Source organism: Myxocyprinus asiaticus, chromosome 29 (assembly GCF_019703515.2).
Source record: "Myxocyprinus asiaticus isolate MX2 ecotype Aquarium Trade chromosome 29, UBuf_Myxa_2, whole genome shotgun sequence".
Taxonomy (NCBI): domain Eukaryota; kingdom Metazoa; phylum Chordata; class Actinopteri; order Cypriniformes; family Catostomidae; genus Myxocyprinus; species Myxocyprinus asiaticus.
Window position 1 is genome coordinate 16,279,229 of NC_059372.1, and position 22,216 is coordinate 16,301,444.

At 38.6% G+C, this 22,216-nt stretch overlaps 1 protein-coding gene across 1 annotated transcript in view; it reads left to right on the plus strand.

The window, feature by feature from the left end:
• The first annotated feature begins 10,111 nt into the window (after nucleotides 1–10,111).
• LOC127420348 (calmodulin-binding transcription activator 1-like) overlaps nucleotides 10,112–22,216 on the plus strand; it is a 578,857-nt gene continuing 566,752 nt past the window's right edge. The window contains exons 1-2 of the mRNA XM_051662561.1: nucleotides 10,112–10,136; nucleotides 15,397–15,498. Of these exons, the coding sequence (XP_051518521.1) occupies nucleotides 10,112–10,136; nucleotides 15,397–15,498 (127 nt within the window). The remainder of the gene's footprint in view (nucleotides 10,137–15,396; nucleotides 15,499–22,216) is intronic.

Here is a 22,216-nt window from a genome sequence, read left to right on the forward strand (position 1 = left end):
TACACTATGGAACAACCAGCATTTTTCCTGGGTCCAAAAATTATCTTCGATGATGGCTGAGGTAAACTGTGCCCCACAAGCTTAAAGTTGTTTGGTTACATGATTGTAGTTAATTGCTAATTAAAATAATTACTTAATTACATTCAATGTTTACTTCAATATGCTAATGGAAATCAAACTAAACTAACTTAATTTAAATAGCACCTTATTTTTATGGGGCTAGTTGTAATATTCTGACCAGGGTCATCCCAAGCAAAGGGCGGGGCCCATGGTGAGGTAGCGATCGCCTTATGTGTAGCGATCACCTTTTCTCTATAGTGGTCGGCGCACAGCCCAAAGGCAGCCCTGATTCTGAATGGGATCGCACACTGGACGCGTATCTATGAATGTATGCACACCTCCGCCACTGCTTGGTGTCTGTCAGCGGCGCCCAGTTACAACTCCGGAGGCTGCTCAAATTTCTGCCATGCCATGGAACTCAACGTGCATATTTTACATTAAATTCGACCCAAAGAAGAAGGGAAAAACCTTGGTAACTTTTGTGTGTACTTTCTGCCAACTGAATCGCATCGACATGCCCTGTGTTTGATACCTGCACTGTATCCTAGCCGGCATGGCACTTCTTGTCCAGTTTGCAACCACCTTGACTGTATCTATGAGTAGAGCACTATACTGAAATGGGACTGTGCTTCAAGTGAAAGTGATCATTTACTTCTGAAATATTGTTTTCCTTTCATAAAGTTCTTTATAATTTACAGTAAGCCATCTCTTGAAATATCTGAAGGCAAACATGGCCAGTTTGTTGAATATCAGACATCATTACAACAGGAGGAAAACTTTAAACTCCTACATTCTACATTGTACTTGCCCTTATGAATGTTTAGCATGGATGGCTCCTCATTACCTTGGTTATGGGTCAATGTAGCTTGTCTTTCTTAAAAATAAACAATATTATTTGTTTTGAGAAAAACTAATAGTATAAACACATTTACATAAAATACATAGAATAAAATAATAATACAAAAATGAGGTCTAATAGATGTCCCCTTTTCTGTCACTGGGTTACTACAGAATAAATGTTAGGAAGGGTGATGATATGTATTTTAAAATGCCTTGTAATTTATGTTGATGTATGGTAATGTCTGCAGTTTACCAGTTTATAATGTTGGGACTGTCTAGCAATTTGAGAGGTTTGACTTCTTCCACAGCACCTTAAAGTAGATGATTCTCTGTAGAATTCAAATGGGGTGCATAAGTTTTGTGGTCTCCGCAGAGATATTGAGTGAAGGCTTGTTGAGCCGCATGATTGTTGTATCTCAGAGCTCTGGTTATCCTATCTTTGGAGCATGCTGATGTGCGTTGCAATGGTAAATTTGCTTCGGCGGCCCGAAAATTTAAGTCTAGCACTGATAGAAAAATCACACATGCTTGAATTACGTTGACATTTTTTTGGGCTTGAGATTTATTTAGGTAGCGTGAGACATAGCCTGAAATTTTTCACACAGAAAATAGCATGTATTTGACCAAAACTCCGTTATCGTCAGCAAGGCAGGCTGACTAACATTGTCAAAATAAGAGTTTCCCAAGAACTATGCAAGAATGAACCTGGTGTCATACATATTTTCTTTTCTTTCAGACAACAAAGCACTTGAATGTGGCATACTCGTAATTAGCCTACTACTTCAATAGTGGGAACTAGAATAATTTGGATAGCACATGAACCATTTGTCAGGGGATTGCCAGTTCTCAACAGGCTTAGCATGGGACTGTATAGGGAGAGTAAAAGTCAAAGTGTTAATGTGTTTAACAAGATGAAGAGATTTTTTGGTATTGGGATTTAGAATAGGTTCAATTATGTAAGAGTTTTGGGGGTTGCCATTATGCTGAAGGATGGAGCATGTTGAGGACAGTCTACAATAATTAAACATAATGTGTGTTTATTCACCAGACACATGCTTTGAAATTGTGATGCAGGCACTGTCCACTGAACTACCAAAAACGTTTCAAGTTTGCTCTGACATTGTCAGTGGTGACAGCGTATGGAGTATGATGCAAGTGCAAGATTTTGCTGCATTAGTTAAGACAGGTGTTTATGTTGCTGCCATGCAAAACTTTAGAATGATTTAAATAACTGTCAATATGAAGCGATGCCTACTGGTATGTGATCACCTGCAACAGCAATAAATCATTCTGATGTCTTGTATGATACCCATACATTTAAGACCTTTGTATGGAATGCTAGATGGCAGGAAAGCTTTTTAAAATGTGTGTTTTAATCTCTATGGGATGGAGGGGGACACTCCATACTTCTGCTTGTTATTTAGCTTTACTTTCCACCCAAGTCTCACTTTCAACGTTAAAATGGTGGATGTGTGAATTCAGTTGTACCAATACCAGTGTCTTGGCAAATAATGTTGTCTGAGGTGATAACCTTTATTTAAAAAAAAAAAAAAAAACAACACACATTAAGTTTGTAGAAATGTAATCATTACATTTGGCATACATTTTATCCAAAGGGGCTTAGTGCATTCATGGTATACATTTTTAGGTCAAATTAGTTTCATAAACTTTTGAAAAATAGCATTTTCAACAGTATAAGGAACTTTTAAAATGTGGTGTAACCATCAAGTAAAGGGTATGCTATTTAAGTACTTCTCTTCCACCTTGAATAAGTGTACACAAATAAAGGTTCATTTTTTTTTAATACAAATATCAAATTTGAGCAGAGAATAACAAACTTCTCAGGATTACACATGACCTGAGCAAAATGTGGCATTTCATAATTTTTTATTATTATTCAAACTTGACACACACACAATAATTAATGAAGACGAATAGACAAATAACACAAGGCTTGAACAAAAAGGAACTACTTAATAGCATTGAAGCTATGGATGAGACTAGACAAGTAATAACTGAACATGAAGGTATAAATAGAGGCACAAATGAAGGTAAACACAAAACAGCTGAACACAATGATGGAAGATAGGTGAGGATGATAACCAGGCATCTTAGGAAATGTAGTGCAGAAGAGTCTCTTGAAGACAGGGGAATGGGGGCACTCTCTGACAGACGGTCAAGAGACCATGGGAGGAGCCTCCAGGAAGGGAGTGGGGTCTGGAGGCAGCTCCAGGAATGCAACTGGCAGAGGATCAGGACACCAAGATGGAACTGGCAGGGGGCGGAGCCACAGTTGGTTAGGAGAGTTGAGTCTCAGGAGGCAGAGCCAAAGGTGGATTGGGCGGGGCCTCTGGAGGCAGGGTGGGCAGAGTCTCAGGAGGAGCGGGCTTCACCCACGACTTACTGTTCAGGAGTGCTGGCTGTGGAAGACAGTGTGCTCGAGGGTGGAGTTGCCGTGGTCAGATGCGCTAGCAGCAACTGGGAAACAGCCTCCGTTGCCACTGGAAGTGTCTGTGGACTAGGTGCACTTTCTCTTCCAGACAGCCGTGAGCACAGCCTTGGGAGGCTCGGAAGGCAGAGTTGTGGGAGGCTTGGTGGAGATCTCCAGGACCACAAAGGCTGGGGGGAAAGTGGTCTCAGTTGAAGGGAACTCTGAGACCACTGGAACCAGAGTAGCCCCCCAAAAAAAACTCTTCTAGGGTAGGAGCAGGCATGAAAACTGGCTCTGCAAGCCTCGTCCATCCCAACGCTGGCTCTGGGACAGACGAGGCTTCAGGAACTGGCTCATTGACAGGCCTAGAAGGAGCCGTGGATGGCAGTATGCTACATGGTTTACGATGGCAGGCTCAGAAGATGAAGAGTGGGGCCACCGGAGCGGGAAGCGGAAGGGCCTTCAAGGGGTGATTGCCCACCAGCGTTGCTTGCACATTCCCAAAATGAAATGTTCCCCATCTCCGGAAGAGCTGTACTCTGGTGGTAGTCAAGTCCCATACCATAGATGTATTTTGAGGTAGGTGTCAGTTATTGTGCTTGTCACAGCGAGTTGATCCAGTAAAGTTTTATATTCCAGAGGAAGATCTTGCCTGAACAGCTCCATAAACACATCCACCAGCTCCATGCTCTTGGTCGGTTCTTCTGCTGGGTTCAAATTAAGGTCTAGTCTTCGCGAGCGAGAGCGAGAGCGAGAGATGAACCCAAATGCAGTATTTCATGACTATACAAATAACACAAGGCTTGAAGTCCAACGGAACTACTTAGCTTTAATGCTACTATGGACAAAACTAGACAAAGAATAACTGAACATGAAGGTATAAATAGAGGCACAAATGAAGGTAAACACAACACAGCTGAACACAATGATGATGGAGGACAGGTGAGGATTTTTTTGGGGTATCTTGAGAAATGTAGTGCAGAAGGTGATTTCAACATAAGAGTCTCTTGAAGAAGACAGGAAAACACAGAACAATTCATGACACTTAAGAGTCTAAAGGGGTCCTCACTGTTTTATATTTTTTGTCACATGTTAGTTACACCACTTGATTTTCATGTATCGGACAATTTTTTTTCAAATATCAATCATAATCTTATCAATTCCTATTATTTCACAGCTTTTTTTTTAAGAAATAATGATAAAAAGTGCACTACTCATGCCAACATTTCTTTCAAGAAATTCAGCTTTTAATGATTGTTTTTTTTTTTCTGTCTCTGGATGGTTCCACCACATGACATATTTTACATCAAGCCCCTTTAAAAATATAAATAAATGCTCATAATTTTAAAAGGTGTATTGAAGTAATTGATTTGTGTAAATTGCATTTTTTTTAAATGTATTTTTAAATAGCTTATAAGATCTGACAAAAAAAAAAAAAATCATGTCATTGACCCACCAAAGTGTAGTAACCAGACTCCTCTTTCCAGAGTCATCATATGCTCATTCTGACAGAGGGGACACGTGCCGCCTTAGATTTTTGAGCCAAGAGGATTTTGAATGGATTATTTTAAATTTCAAAAACGTATTTGTACCTTTGATAATTAAATGAAATGATTATTGCATGTAAAAAAGAATGTCTGTGGCAGAAATCTTTATTCACATATCTCAATTTTGTCAGTCCAGTCTTGCTATAGGCCTCGGAGATCGCACTCACGGGGAAGGTGGAGCACAAAGATAAAGCGCATTGTTATGGTAATAAAAACAAATTAATTGCATCTACTACAGTGCAGTCAACCTCTGTCAACTATGTCTGATCTCTGTGGAAAAGTCAATCGGTTTTTTTCATAGTTTAATATAGATTATGTCTATATTTTTCTATGCATTTTACAGGTTTTGCTGTCTTCACACACTTTTTTTCTTCATGTTTAAATAAAGCAGCAGCTTATTATCTTATTTTAGTGTGAATCCTCTCCTTTCCAGTCATTATACAAATTTTAAATAACAAAAGGCAGTTTTACATGGTTCTGTATTTTCAGTGGGAGAAAGGCGGTGTGGGCGACTGAACGGATTGAGGTGGCAGCTCTTGTCAAGCTCATTTAAGAGACATTTGCACCTTGTCTTGCATGACCTACGGCACACACTGCGCAAGGTAAAAATATTTGATCTTTTCGCGGCTGCTGCGTGTCACTAACCATTTCACAGAGATAACTTTAATCAGCCGGCATTCAGTTTTATTTATTCAGTTCCTTTAAGCACAGTCTGATCGATTGCTTCTTGTTCCCTATATAGTGCATTATGTGGCAATCACTGTATATGGAAAAGTAAACGAGTAAGCGATTTCACATTTAGGCTCAGATCATTTCATGGTAAAACTATTTTTTAGAGAAGTAACACACTCATAGAGAAATACAAACAATTTTATTTAGTTAATGGGATTGTTCACCCAAAAATACAAATTCTCTCATCATTTACTCACGCTCGTGCCATCCCAGATGTGTATGACTTTCATTCTTCTACAGAACACAAACGAAGATTTTTAGAAGTATTTCTCAGCTCTGTAGCTCCATACAGTGCAAGTGAATTGTGACCAGACCTTTCCATACTTGCCATAGATGTGGATGTCTTGTCGGGCACTTCTCACGCACCTTACAGTCTAGCTGATCCCACAAAAGCTCAATGGGGTTAAGATCCATAACACTCTTTTCCAATTATCTTTTGTCCAATGTCTGTGTTTCTTTGCCCACTCTAACCTTTTCTTTTTGTTTTTCTGTTCCAAAAGTGGCTTTTTCTTTGCAATTCTTCCCATAAGGCCTGCACCCCTGTGTCTTCTCTTTACTGTTATACATGAAACTGGTGTTGAGCGGGTAGAATTCAGTGAAGCTGTCAGCTGAGGACATGTGAGGCATCTATTTCTCAAACTAGACACTCTGATGCACTTATCCTCTTGTTTAGTTGTACATCTCCACATCTCTTTCTGTCCTTGTTAGAGCCAGTTGTCCTTTGTCTTTGAAGACTGTAGTGTACACCTTTGTATGAAATCTTCAGTTTTTTGGCATTGTATAGCCTTCATTCCTCAAAACAATGACTGACTGATGAGTTTCTTTTTTTTTTTGTTGCCATTTTTGACCTAATATTTACCTTAAGACATGCCAGTCTATTGCATACTGTGGCAACTCAAAAATAAACACAAAGACAATGTTAAACTTCATTTAATGAACCAATTAGCTTTCAACTGTGTTTGATATAATGGCTAGTGATTTTCTAGTACCAAATTAGCAATTTAGCTTGATTACTCAAGGATAAGGTGTTGGAGTGATTGCTGCTGGAAATGGGGCCTGTCTAGATTTGATCAAAAATGACTTTTTTCAAATAGTGATGGTGCTGTTTTTTACATCAGTAATGTTCTGACTATATTTTGTGATCAGTTGAATGCCACTTTGGTGAATTAAAGTACCAATTTCCTGCCGAAACAGCAAAATCTGTACATTATTCCAAACTTTTGGCCGCCAGTGTATATTGAAGCAACATCTCAAGACATCAGCCAGGAAGTTAAAGCTCAGTTGCAAATGGGTCTTCCAAATGGACAATGATCCCAAGCATACCTCCAAAGTTGTAGCAAAATGGCTTAAGGACAACAAAGTCAAGGTATTGGAGTGGCCATCACAAAGCCCTGACCTCAATATGATAGAAAACTTGTGGGCAGAACTGACAATGCCTGTGTGAGCAAGGAGACCAACAAACCTGACTCAGTTACACCAGTTCTGTCTGGAGGAATGGGCCAAAATTCCAGCAACTTATTGTGAGAAGCTTAGGGAAGGCTGCTCAAAAAGTTTGACCCAAGTTAAGCAATTTAAAGGCAATGCTACCAAATACTAACAAAGTGTTTATAAACTTCTGACCCACTGGGAATGTGATAAAAGAAATAAAAGCTGAAATAAATCATTCTCTCTTTTATTGTTCTGATATTTCACATTCTTAAAATAAAGCAGTGATCCTAACTGACCTAGGACAGGGAATGTTTTCTACAATTAAATGTCAGCAATTGTGAAAAACGGAGTTTAAATGTATTTGGCTAAGGTGTATGAAAACTTCTGACTTCAACTGTATTTTTTGAGTGCACCATAAAACAATTGCGTTGTATGGAACCTCTAAATAAACTGGTTCCATTCATCTCACATTAATTATGATAACTTAATCAATTTGACTAGTATTCAATTATTTTGGTCAGGTAGAAATAACAACTGTACATTTTCACTTTTTTACAGTGCAGAATCTTTGCTGATCTCTCTTGTAATCCTCTTTGTGACTTTTGTGTGATCCTTACCTGTGATCCTGGCCAGACTGCAGATGTTCCATTTAATTGTGCTATAGCCTATAGTTTTAGTCCCTCAGAGAATTAAAGTGCCTCAAAAGTTGTAGTAGACCAACATTTTTCAAGAGCTTTATGTTTTATTTTTAGTCTTCCGAACATGTTATAATACTAAATTAAAATTTTGCAATATATATATATATATATTAGACATGATTTATTCAGTCCATAAAGAAATCGCTACTGTATGTTTATTTTTATTACCAGATGCAGCTTCGTAAAGACTGTCATGAATGTTTTCTCCACGGGTCATTTAGGCGCTTTTATTTAACATTCCATGGCTTTCTCTTAGAAAATGAACAGACAAGTATTTATAAAGCACTCATGTTATCAAGCTACTGCAAGCAATACAGATCACGCTATAATGATTCCATTTCAGGGTGGGTATTTGCTGCGGGCAAAGAGACATTTAGGGCATTATCTATACGCTCAATGCAATTAACGAATGCTTAATCTAACGAATAATAAATCAGCTTGGGTATAATGCGACTTTCACATACCTGAATGCAGTTTTGAGGTTTTCTAGGCAATTCAGATGGGATCTAGACCACAAATTTATGGAAAGACCATTTGCACAGGCTTTCAGAAATAATTTTCTCTCCCATGTTCAGCCATGCTGCAGGCCGGAGATCTCCAAATGGGGGAGGGATCTCAAAAAGAGGGCGGGGTTATCCCAGAAGGGGCGGGGTTACTCTAAAAGCGGGTTGCGCCAACTCCAAAAGGGGGCGTCGCTTTCAAGCACGGTTAAAGGGATAGTTCACCCAAAAATGACAATTCTCTCATCATTTACTCACCCTAATGCCATCACAAATGTATATGTCTTTCTTAAGCAGAACACAAAACATATTTTTAGAAGAATATTTCAGCTCTGTAGGTCCATACAATGCAAGTGAATGGTGATCAGACATCTGTAGCTCCAAAAATCACATAAAGGAAACATAAAAGAAATCCATAAGACTTTAGTGGTTAAATCTAGATCTTAAGAAGCGATATGATAGATGTGGGTGAGAAACAGATCAAAATTTAAGTCCTTTTTTACTCAAAATCTCCACTTTCACTTTCACATCTGAAAGCCACATGTGGTGCCTGTTTAGTTTCACTTTCACATCTGAAAATGAAAGTGGAGATTTAAAGTAAAAAAAAAACAAAAACAAACAAAAAAACAAAGTCATATGGGTTACTTTTATGTTTCTTTCATGTAATTTTTGGAGCTACAAATGTCTGATCACCATTCACTTGCACTGTATGGACCTACAGAGCTAAAATATTCTTCGTTCTGCTGAAGAAAGAAGGTCATACACATCTAAGATGGCATGAGGGTGAGTAAATGATGAGAGAATTGTCATTTCTGCGTGAACTACCCCTTTAAGGTTAGGAAAAGGGTTAGGTTTGGGGCTCCCTATATCTTTGCTGATGGTTTGGAGCTCCCGCCACTTTTTGGAGCTCTGCCTGCAGCCATATCCTTCTCTGTTCAGCTGTGGAGGTTACAGGACTTATTATAAAACTGGGCCCTACACTTTTCGTGAAAGCTCAGTCACACGAGCACAATGCTGCCACCTGGAGCTGTCCGTTCAGCACCATGGCGCATTCAGCCCAAGATGCCAACGCTGCACTTTCAAAGTTAACCTATGGATCGCTAATTTTTATTATATCTAAATGGTAAACCTTGCTTTAACAACCTAGAAACAATGGAACTGTGGCGTTATAACAATAGGTATATTGTTGCAAAAGCAGTAGGCTATAATGGCGCTACAACTTTAACGTTTTGATAGAGTCAATTGTAAATTAAGTTTATCTTCTTCATACAATTATTGTGAAAACTCAATGGAATAAAACACAACACAACAGTATACCTAAAAGCCAAATATTATTTAGGTATTTTAAAACCCTTGTTATCAAACCTTAATTCAGAAAGGTCACCATTACAAATCATATATTAGGCTATATATGTGTAGATACAATAACCTAGCCTTTTCCTTGTTTAGCCTGGTCTACTTTTGATAACCTCGTAAAACATCCAATCACAATAACAGAATAAACTCGTGTCAGCAAAGCGTCATTGGCCTCAAACAAGCCACTTGAAACATGTACGTTGCTTTTTTATTTTGCACGAGAACATTTCACGAGCGCTCACTTTGGATTGGTTCGGTTCTTCTTTAGGTGTAACTACACATCACGTATCACCCAATGACTCTCACAGACATTTCGGAGGGGAGGATATTTGCTTAGCTCTCGTAAACCATTTTAGAACAACATGGTCAGTCATCGTCCGACAACCAATGGTGAGTGTGCTCTAGTTGGACTTGCCTCTGCCTCGCCAGTCCCATCTCATGCTGCTGTCCTCGGCGTGAACGCGCGTGGTACCCAACGCTCGTGAAGAGGAGGAGGAGGATGTGGCGCGCGGAGGGGAAATGGCTGCCGAAAACAAGCCGGAAGGTAAGTCAGAAACATCGGGGATATTTTGTACTTGTACGACAAGAGTATGCAAGGGGAAAAATTTGGAAACAGGCAGGGAAGAGCCGTCAGTTGAGAACCGAGGAGCTTTTGGCATTGTAAAGCCTCTGTGTTTATCCTGACACACTCGTTATTCCAGCACGGAGACATCGCATCACCCTAGCCAGCATCGGTAGCTAGCCAGCAGTGTGCATTAAATATAGATTTAAAAACAACCAGCAGCGAAGCGCGAGAGCCTCTTAAAATTCGAAAATCCGTCTCGCGCTCCGTTTCCCTCAGCCAAACGGTCGCGCGCAAAGCAAAACTTGTAATTCGCCACGGTTGTCAATTTATAACTTATTTTTCCGATTTACCAAGCTTCCTCGGTCGCGTAAATTGTTTCAGAGTTGGGGGGTATAGAGTTCTGTATAGCTACCGTTGTTTGACCAAAAACTACCTTGCAGCCTAGAGTCTCCAAAATAGTGCTGATAAGCTTGTCTACCTGAACACTTTTCTCTTAAGTCAGTTTCACGCGTCCATAGACTCCAACTGACCTTCTTTTAAGGGCTTTTGGGATCTGCGGTCAAAGCAATTTCACTTTGAAATTAGCCTGAAGGACATATTCTGCCATACTAGTTTGCCCCCTTTACCTCAGGTGAACATGCACGCAAAACAACAGTTTAAATCACTGAACTGTATACTTGAATAACCTTGGAGTCAGATATTTTCAGAACAGAACCTTTAAAACCAGTGAAATGTAATTTGTATATTTGTAAATGAACGACAGGGAGGTAACAGTCATTTTTACACCTTTATTAGGAAATTAGAAAAGTTATTGCGTCAGACATAAGCTATTTCCCTCAGATACTGTTGTGAAATTACTTTTCAGAGATGTCTCTAGACATGAATGAGGCAGAAAGAGAGTTGCTTTCACTCAGAAACAATATAACCTTCTTGGGTTATAATGCCATGCCAATAATAAACACATTACACATCCACAATATGTCGTTGTTAAATTGGTCGGAACTGTTAGTTAGGTAGTTTTATTATTATTATTATTATTATTAGTTGTAGTAGTAGTAGTAGCAGCAACAGCAGCAGCAGCAGCAGCAGTAGTAGTAGTATTGTTTTAGTAATATTAATATTATTAAAGTTATTTTTAAAGTTAAGATTTACAACTTTGACAGATGTGTCAGTCCGACAAATGACACATGACATATTGTTATGAACGATGCTTTGGGGATGTCATTATTAGTTGCGGGTATGTTTTAATTGTAAATCACCTTCATTAACAGATCAAAGCAAGTAATGTTTCATCAACCACAAGGTGGAGACATTGAGTTAAAATAAACTTTTATAGAGGAAAATCATGGTATCGTTTATCCAATAAAAGTATCGAAGTATCCAGTTGGCAAAAGCTGATAAAATTATTGCATCATGGTTTTTGATAGTTAACAAATGAACCTTTGAAGATCCTTTGATGACGGAAAAATTAGTTGATAATCCATATTATGGTGATACATTTTCCACTTTTGATGAAACTAAATTGTGGAAGGTGATACAGAAGTTTGATTACAAAGCCTCACTGCTGTATACTAAATTAAGCATAATAAACTATGGAATAAATTAGACTAATATTAGTGACATTAATATCCTGACTCCTGACAAATCCAGGGTTTTGAACATGTGGAGGTCCACGGGAGGGTGGTATTGAGCTTCTTAAATGTTCACTGTTATATTTTTAACACAGTGTCAGCTAAGACTACAAGCATTACCATAAATATAGGTATACCAGCCTTTTGTTTTCAAAACAACACTGAGGCTAACTACCTAAACTAGCTCTCTCTTTGTGTGCGTGTGCTTGTATTTGTTCGTGCATGTGTTTGCCAATCTCTGCATGTCTGTGTATATTTCAGATGCAAAAGCCTTGTAACGTGTTTCACACTGGCCTGCTTCCCGCCAATGCATCGCAGTAGCCAAGGGCTTTTTAGAAACCCTGACTTGTGACTCCCAATGCAGAACAGACTCAGTTATTTTTGTCATGCTTGTCAGGTCAATGTATGGGGGAGGAGCCAGTGTTCCACACCTCCATATTAATAGACTGTTCCGCACTGTATACCTGCAAATAAATTCAGAGTCCAGTATATCTTGCAGGACTATATATTTAATTTCTAGGCCTACAGACTTTCAGCATGCATTCTAGAAGAATTTGCCATTATATTTGCTGCATGCCAATCTTTTTAGTGCAGATTTTTGCCTTTATTGTAACCTTTTGTCCTTGAAATGTTTAAAGTGTTTGCATAGAGCACTGTTCTCCAGGGCCTTATTATTTGGCAGGGTTTTTTTTGCACATAAGGACAGGCTGTTCTTAGCTGGAGGCTACTATAAAAACATGGTTAATGTCTCACGCACCCCATAGAGTTCTTCTGTCTCTTGATATGACCCAGCTCACTTTTTAGATTCCCAGGATGAGGGACTGTACCTATGGAAGTTGGGGGTGGGGGTAAGAGGTGGTGGATTGGGGAACTGTTTGTGTAAATGCTATTTCTATAGATAGCAATTTTGGTTCCTCTAGAGAATGGCAGAGAGCCAGTAGGCCCTTTCCCACCTACAGTCGTGGTACTTTTCACTTAGTAACTTTCTAGATGAGATCTCTTACGAGGAACGGGACACCTGAGGAGACTTTCCTCTTTTGCATTCACACTCACAGAAGTAACCCTGTATCGACCTTTTTTCTTGTGATGCTTTTTGCACACGTGATTTAAACAGCAACAACAAAATCAACAACACAGACAGAGGATGTTGGGATTGGAGCTACACTTTTATTAGGGCTGTTTTACATTAACTTTGGCTGTATTGGAAAACATAGGCAGCTGCTTAATCAGTTAATGGTTTAACCGACATCATTTTGGATGAATGGAACTATTAAGAAAACTGGTCTCTGAACAGTTTAAAAAGCACCTTATTTCATCCTACCTCATTATACAGCCTCAAAGTCAGCATCTTCCAGTTTTTTGACACAGCCCGTGTCTTAAGGTTATGCCCCAAAATTACCTACCCCAAAGATGGAGCTAAAAAGTTTCCCTAAAACGGCTTCAAGGAACTATAGTTCCTCATGTGCAAAAACAACAAAAAGTACTAGTCCCGGGGAAAATACCTAAAATGGACTTTAGTACCTGTAGTGGGAAAGGGCCTATTGTTTGCTAATGTTTGAGGGTGCTGTATGTCTCAACAACTGACTGTTAGCAGGTGTGGCAGGGATAGATGGGGATGCCAATTTTCCTGGGGACCCGTGATGGATTCTTTCAGCTTGTCTTTATCCTTCCCTACCTTCCTTACACAGAAATGCACATTAACTTCATTGATTCGTGTAGTTTACAAAAATGTAGACAAAATATAAACAGCCCAGCGATCACAATGAATGCGATTGCTGCCCCCATTGCTACCCATTAGGGGCTGTTTCTTAACTCTTTATTTCAGCACCTAAAGCTTTATCAGTAATACTGAGGAGCAATGAGAAAAAATACAAGAATCACAGACTGACATAAGGCATTTGTGAAAAAATTAGAAGTGATGGCTCGATAAATCGGCAAGGCCGATTAATCTGCCAAAATTTGACCATTTTGCGGAATCAGTCGATAACTGTTTTCAATTGAGCGATTAAAAGAAGGATTACCATTTCCTTGTCAGTTCCAAAATCTACCAATAGATTTGTCAATGGATAGTCAACACTTTCTGTTTTCTAGTTTTTTTCTTTTCAAGTTTATGCAAATTAGAGAAAATATTGCATAAAAAGTGTTTGTTTCATTGAAAAAAAACAAAACAAATTGGTATATCTGATTTGCTCTTGTTAAATTGTATTATGTTAATCTGCATTTATATCGGCTATCGGCCATCCTGCTATCTAGATATCGGTATCGGCATTGGCCATTGAAAATCCATATCGGTTGACCACAAATTAGCATGGATCAGGCCCATGTTTCACCTTTAACAATTATGTGAGTTTCTAGGATACATGGAGTGGTCAAAATTATTCGGAATTCTATATAGAGCGCAACGGTGCCTGCCCAATTTTTCAGCTGTCTGAGTTCCATAAGTATTTTTCCCATTCATTTCTTCCATAGAATTTCCATACATTTTAAGGCAAAAAAGTATTTGAAAATCCGAATATAAGGTTGTGTACTTACCGTTTTTCAAGAGGGCACGGTCTTCAAACCCATGAAGCATTGCGAATGATGTAAACGAATATAAAACTATGAAAATATATAAAACTGTTTATTTTGTTGATTATAAGTATAGAAACAATATAGTTTACATTTATTGTGAAATATTACAACATACGCAAATATATAAATAGTTTGAGAGTGCAGGAAGATCGACTCATTTGCGTCATTCAGAGCGTCATGGGAGTAGGCGGTCGTGTCCGGGCTTATTTTGTGGGCTTTGTTGACCGTGGTTCTCTGATTGGGGAAGCTTTCTCTGCTGGACCATGGGTAATGTAGTTGTTCAACAGGAGTTCTGCTATTAAAGACAATTTTTAAACACTGAAGTTGAAATAACACAGAGGGATAGCTTGAACGGAAGCATATACCATTGATGAACAACCTTGGAGCTCATGGTGGGTCTGTCTTTAACGGTTTATAAATATGCGTTTAAAATCAATTTGTCTGTGGAAGAAATGAATGGGATTTTTACTTCCGGAACCAGACTGTTGCGCTCTTACATCCAGTAAAAGTCTTGCTTGTTGTCCCTTGGCAGTGTAACCCATCTAGCCATCAACAGCTGGACCGATCCATAAAATTCTGTTATAGAAAATGAAAATGTGCATGCTGTCTCTAGTTACAAGGGAACAGGGTTTGCGTTTACATTCCTCATCTGTACCACTGCTTGCAAATGAAACTGCATTTTCTCCCTACAAGGCAGCACCTTAGGCCAAAGTAATCCCTTTAAATGCACCCCTGAACATTTGATAAAAAAAGGGGAGAAGCAAATAGGCAACTCTGAGGCTGAACGGTGCAGATTGTTTGGGAGAAGTGTTCCTCAGCATGGAAATGGGCACATTTGGGATGCATGGGCTTGCTGATGGGAGGGAGACGGGGTTCGGCAGACCTGACACTGCTGACCCTGGTAAACATTCTTGTAAGTTCCTGTTATGTGCATGGGGGAAATAAAGACTGAAAAAGTGCTGAGCCATTGTACGTCCAGAAATGTGTACTTTTCCCAGAATTCTTTTTTTACTCCACTCTCTTTTTGCTTCCTGAAGGACTGAAGAAAATCCGTAATCCGGATCGAATGTACAGATCAGCAGTGTGTTATTCGGCCCATGCTCCTCCTAAGAGTGTCAGTGATGACACAGAGACAAACAGTAAGAGCTGCTTATTAATATTGCATTCGTGGCATTTCTCGAAGGGTCCACTTGCTGCCTAATCTATTATTCATCCATCGATTCATTTATTTACCTCTTGATTTCATTTGTCGTTCTCTCCTCCCTTGGGATTTCCTGTTGGAGCTTTCTGTGATGATTGAAGAGTCAGGGGTTTGACAAGGCTATGTTGTCAATATCAGAAGTGTTGTCAGTAACTGAAAGTGACAGTGGGTGGGTAAGGCTTAGCACACCCTGCACTTCAAATACCAGGTTAAAGTACATGTCGACCTTTTAAAAACATCCATTCACCAGACGCAAAAGCACAGCCGGTGTGTTGCAGATAGGGCTGGGCGATATGGCTTCAGAAATTATATCTCGATATTTTTCAGCAAATTGACGATATTCAATATATATCTCGATAATTATGTTTTTGCTCTGAAATAGCATAAACGTTGTTTTTTGATTTTGTTTTTAATCAGAGGAACCATTTATTTAATCTAAACAGCCATTGTAGCCAAGTAGAATTCATATTTCAAAGGTATTAAATAAAAATCAGTTTAAAAATGATTAAGACATGTTTCCCAAAGTTTTTCAATAAATTAACACAAGGGAGAGTAAAATGTAATCATTTTCATTGATTTGCACGTTTATACTTATATTTAACATACAGTCATACATGGAAGCTAAATACAAATCTTATTTACCTTCATATATTTTTACTTTGTGAATGAACAAGGTTTGCAAAAACTAATTCACTTATGTTTTGGAAACCGGATGAATATTGCATCATACTAAATTATTACTGTGGAACCCAGTCAAGTTTATTATTATAATATAATACTGAATTATTATTATTTTCAGGATAAGATTTGGTAAAGATAAATTAATATATTTCTGTCTTATTTACTTCACATTAAACTGGGGTTTTTATTTTGACACTGCAAGTGCAGTCGTGTTTATTTCACCTTCACCAGGAGCTTTTATTATGAAACGGGAAGTGCAATGTTTGTTTGACAGTTCTGAGTTTTGCATCTTGTGAACCGCTGTCAAACTCTCCTTTACTGTGCCGCATTTGTAGATTTGTATAATAACTTTATAGCGGTTACTAATGTTTGGAATTGTGTGAATGCTTGAACCTGCAGTTCTTCACAATGCAGGTGAACTGCGCTAAAAACACGAGTCTCCGCCAACCCCGCGCGTGCACACAGATCAGCGCGTCGCCGATTCATTCTGAAGCGCACACAGTGTTTATCTGTCTTTAATTGCAGCCTTTGGCAGTTAAATGATCACATATGATCATATCTCAATTTTCATGTTATTTTGATTAATTATACAGCCCTGAAGGATCATGAAATTAGTTTACTGATGCGCTCTATAGAATTTAATGCCCAAATAAAAGGCTCATTAAAATCATCGCTATAGTTTTGATATTGATGAATTTTATATCGTCAGCAAAATCATCGCGATTATATCGTGGGTATTCGATGTATCACCCAGCCCTAGTTGCAGACTAACCTCTACCATTTGTTGAAATCATTTGTCTAGGCTAGATTAGACACTTTTCCCCTTTAGCACATACAACATGCATATTTTATGATGGGCTTTAAGCGTAACGCACTATTTGTTGTGTTTAGATCATGTGCATGTTAATATGGCCTGATGTGTTGTGTGGAACGCTGATTACCCCAGAAGTAGCACTGTTCTCATGCTTAATAGGCAGTATATCTCCTCTCCTGGCACATCTGAAGACTTAGTTGATCTGTGTAATTAAGCCTGTTCATTTTTTTGTGTAAATTTGTAAGAGGAGTTAAATCAGCCTCATCTCCTTGTTATGCTGCCTGCTCGTTATGTTGTTTTCATTGAGTAAGTTCTTGCAGCTTCAAAGCTCAAAGATTTTAATGAACATTTACAGTTCAAGTAAATGCAGAAACGTCTGTTTGCAGTCATGTTTATATCATTTCAAATGGTGTGTATATACAGAATTTGTGTGTAGGCTTGCATGCCTGCTTGTGTATCTGCCTGTGCTAAGTATCAAGTCTATCCCTTGCACTCTTATACTCCTGCATGATGTAACCACTGTGTGTGCTGTCTGTGTTAATGTTTGGTGCCTGGAGGTTTTCGTATCACTAGGACAGTAAAAATTCAGCATGGCCTGGCGGAAGGTAAACCACTCATGTGAGTAATGTGAGAGTAGTTATGATTAGGATAAAGGGCTTTAGTGGGGATCTGGCAGTGTGTCCTTTACTGTCTGCTGTGTGAGTGTGAATATGTGTGTGTGTATGTGTGCTTGCAGGTCCTCACCTCCTCTCTCCCTGAGATAGGATTTTCATGGATGGGTAAGCTTGACTGAGGCTGAAAATACATAAGAAGGCACATTGTTCTCTTCAGTTTGATGCCAACACTTTTGTAGCTGATTTAAGTTGCTGTTTTAGGCTACTTTGAAATCGTGGATTCAGGCCAGCCTCCTACTGTATCTGAATGCTGGCAACTTCTGTAAGAGATGTTCATAATGATCTAGTTAGCATAGAGCCAAAACTTACAACCCTATTGAGACATATGTATTAGGGATGGTGGACGTGGCAGCAGTGATCGATCATGAAAACGATGATCGATGGTGATCAAGCATGATATGATTTCTCACTTAATTCGAAATTCAGTGACAAATTCCTAAACACAAACGTGTCAAAGAGAGAGCTTATTTTTAATTTTGAGATTGATTACGTTATGATTTTGAAGGGTAAATTGATTGTCAGAGGTCTCTCATAGCAACAAAACTGATATGATGCTGCAATGCTATTGTTACGATCATCAAAAGAGAGTGTAATTAACTGTGTTTTGAACACCTGTCTCTGCAAAACGTTTGCTTAACACGTTTTATTATCATTTAATGTAAGAACTTTGACTTGTTAATTGATATTATTTAATAGTGAATGTTTGTCACTGACTGTAAACCTCCCTGCCCTGGGCGCTGACATGCTTGCATGATGTAACACACACCTGCATCTCGACGAAATGGGAGTTGAACATTTCCAAGTTGGAAGACATAAAGTGTCATTCCATTGCACTTTCCCCAGTAGAAAGGTGGAAATTCTGACTCTAAGGAGACACATTGTGTCGAATGGTGCGAAAAGTGCAAATCAATCAAACAGCAAAGGACCTTGTAAAGATGCTGGAGGAAACAGGTAGACAAATATCTATATCCACAGTAAAACGTGTCCTATATTGACATAACCTGAAAGACTGCTCAGCAAGGAAGAAGCCACTGCTCCAAAACTGCCATAAAAAAACCAGGCTACAGTTTGCAAGTGCACATGGGGATAAAGATCTTACTTTTTGGATAAATGTGCTCCGGTAAAATGAAACAAATATTGAACTGTTTGGCCATAATGACCATCGTTATGTTTGGAGGAAAAAAGGGTGAGACTTGCAAGCCAAAGAACACCATTCCTACCGTGAAGCATGGGGGTGGCAGTATCATGTTGTGGGGGTGCTTCATTGCAGGAGGGACTGGTGCACTTCACAAAATAGATGGCATCATGAGGTAGGAAAATTATGTGGATATACTTAAGCAACATCTCAAGACATCAGCCAGGAAGTTAAAGCTCGGTCGCAAATGGACAATGACCCCAAGTGTACCTCCAAAGTTGTGGCAAAATGGCTTAAGGACAACAAATTCAAGGAATTGTAGTGTCCTTCACAAAGCCCTGACCCCAATCTGATAGAAAATTTGTGGGCAGAACTGAAAAAGCGTGTGTGAGCAAGGAGGCCAACAAACCTGACTCAGTTACACCAGTTCTTTCACAACTTATTGTGAAAAACTTGTGGAAGGCTACCCAAAATGTTTGACCCAAGTTAAACAATTTAAAAGTAATGCTACCAAATACTAACAAAGTGTATGTAAACTTCTGACCCACTGGGAATGGGATGAAAGAAATAAAAGCTGAAATAAATCATTCTCTCTACTATTATTCTGACATTTCACATTATTAAAATGAAGTAGTGATCCTAACTGACATAAGACAAGGAATGTTTTCTACAATTAAATGTCAGGAATTTGGAAAAACTGAGTTTAAATGTATTTGGCTAAGGTGTATGTAAACTCACTTAAACTGTAAATGGAACAGAATGCAGCATCTTCAAAACTGAACTTCAACTTAACACGTATATTAAAAATGCGATGGTTATGTTAAGCCAACCGCGATTTGACAATAGACGGTTCAGACAGTTACTAAAAAAAAACTGGTGTGCGCTTACTAAGATTACTACAGTAACCTGAAGGAAGAACAGACAGACACCCGTTGTGCACGTTCTTTCATTGAGTTGGGCAGCAAATCTTCACATAATAACAAAATATGATGCATTATATTTTGATTACGCAATCTTTTGTACATTTTGTAACAGATTATTTTATAACAGCCTATAATAATGAATAGATGATACACTGGAACAACAAGATGCAATGCAGCAGCCAAAGATGTTTGTCAGGCATGTTGTTATATATACAGTTATGTACATGTCATTGCCTCTCGAGCAAGGCTACAACTAACGATTATTTTGATAATTAATTAATCTAACGATTATTAGAGCGATTATTCGGCTATTATTTCAACGATTAATCATTAGCTCTTAACCGATTATTCAGCTTGTGCCCTGACTTAAAAGGTTATATTAAACATGCTTGCTAACAATAAAGAGGACAAAATCATCTTTTAAAAATGCCTCTAAATGATTTTAAGTTGAATTCAGTAAAGAAATTCACTGCAAAAATTTTTTTGTCTTGTTTTCCAATTAAAATTGTCTAAAAATCCTTAAAACAAGATACATTTACTTGAGAAGCAACATATAAGATATTTATTATTAACATTATTAACATCTGAGTGCCCAATATGTCACACATAAAACTCTGAACCCTCACCCAAAATTCTTGGATCTTAACACACCACCAAAAAACATTCAACGGGGTTTGTGTCCCCATCTTCTGATTGGCATCGCCAGCAGGTGGGTGTGTCTTTAAGACCAAGCCTAAACAATCTAGAGGGGGTCCAATAGAATAGATGTAAAATCTTGAATTGCATAAGGTGCACCCTTGTTTCTCTAGATGTAGACTTGACATTTTTTAGAATCCTAGCCCACACTTCCTCCTCCAATACCAAGTTTAAATCTTCCTCCCATAATCTCTTGAGAGAAGCCGAAGCTCCGTCCCCCAGACTCTGAATTTACTGGGAGTAATACACTGATGCCTCATGACCTTTTCCAAAAGCAGTAATCACCACTCCCAGAGTATCTGCCGCTTTAGGGGGATGTATGCTATTCTCAAAAATAGTACAGAGCAGGTGGCACAGCTGTAAATACCTAAAAAACTGAGACCTGAGAATCCCAAAATGTTGAACCATATTTTCAAAGGATCTCAACACTCCACTCTCATATTGGTCACTGAGTGTATTAACCTCCCTCACAATCCAGTCTAACCAGCAGAAAGGGGACTTATTTATACATATCTTTGGGTTCAGCCATATGCTCAAGGCAGCATTTAAATAAATGTCCGAATTAAACACTCTGGACACTTTTGTCCATTCTGAGTGCAAATGGGAGATAACGGGGTGTAACTTAACTTCTCTGATTAGTTTAATAGAAAGGCTTTGCAATGGCGAAATAACGACAAGAACTTCCTGTTCAATACAAAATCAGGGAGGGGCTCTCTCAGGTGGAAGCAACCAATGAGCCAAATGTCTGAGACCGAATGCATAATAATAAAATAAAATCTTGGGTAGGCCTAGCCCACCTTTGTCAATCGGCCTATGTAACTTATTGAAATGTAATCTGGGACATTCACCATTGCAAATAAAGGACTTCGCTATGCTTTCAAATTGCTAAGAGAGGGGGACATCTACAGGGACAGATTGTAGCAGGTAATTGAATTTTGGAATACAATTCATTTTAATAATATTAACCTTCCCAATCATTGATAAATGTAATGAAGCCCACCTGCCCACATCCCTTGAAAACATTTTTATTAAAGGGTCAAAATTAATTCTAATTAAATCACACAAATTTGCTAGGAATAAAATACCCAAATACTTAATGCCCTGTTTGGGCCACTGGAAGGCGCCTGGCTGAAAAGCCGTTACCGGGAAGTACGCTGTCAGAGTCAAAGCTTCGGATTTACACCAATTCACTCTGTATCCTGAGAGCTTAGAAAAGGAATTAATAATTCTGTGGAGGCAAGGCATAGATCTAGTAGGGTCGGAGACGAATAATAAAATATCATCTGTGTAAAGCAAAAGCTTATACGCCACGCCACTTGCCACCACCCCTGGAAAATCATCCTTTCTTATCACGGCTGCTAATGGTTCCAGGGCAAGACAGAACAATAAGGGGGAAAGAGGGCAACCCTGCCGGGTGCCTCTATCCAGAGAAAAATAATCTGAAATTAATCCATTTGTTTGAACCACCGCTACTGTAACATTTAAGATATTTAGACTTGCTTTAAGAGAATGTATCTTAAATATAAGTGTATTTTGTATATAAGTGTATTTTTTCACTTGGCTATACTTCTGCGAGTGCAGTAAAGACATAATATACTTATTCAAGATCTGTTCTCTAAAAGCAAGTCTAAATATCTTATATGCTGCTTCTCAGGTGAATGCATAGTTTTTTAAAGGATTTTTAGATATTTTAAAATATTTGTATTTTAATATTACTGTATATTCAACATTCT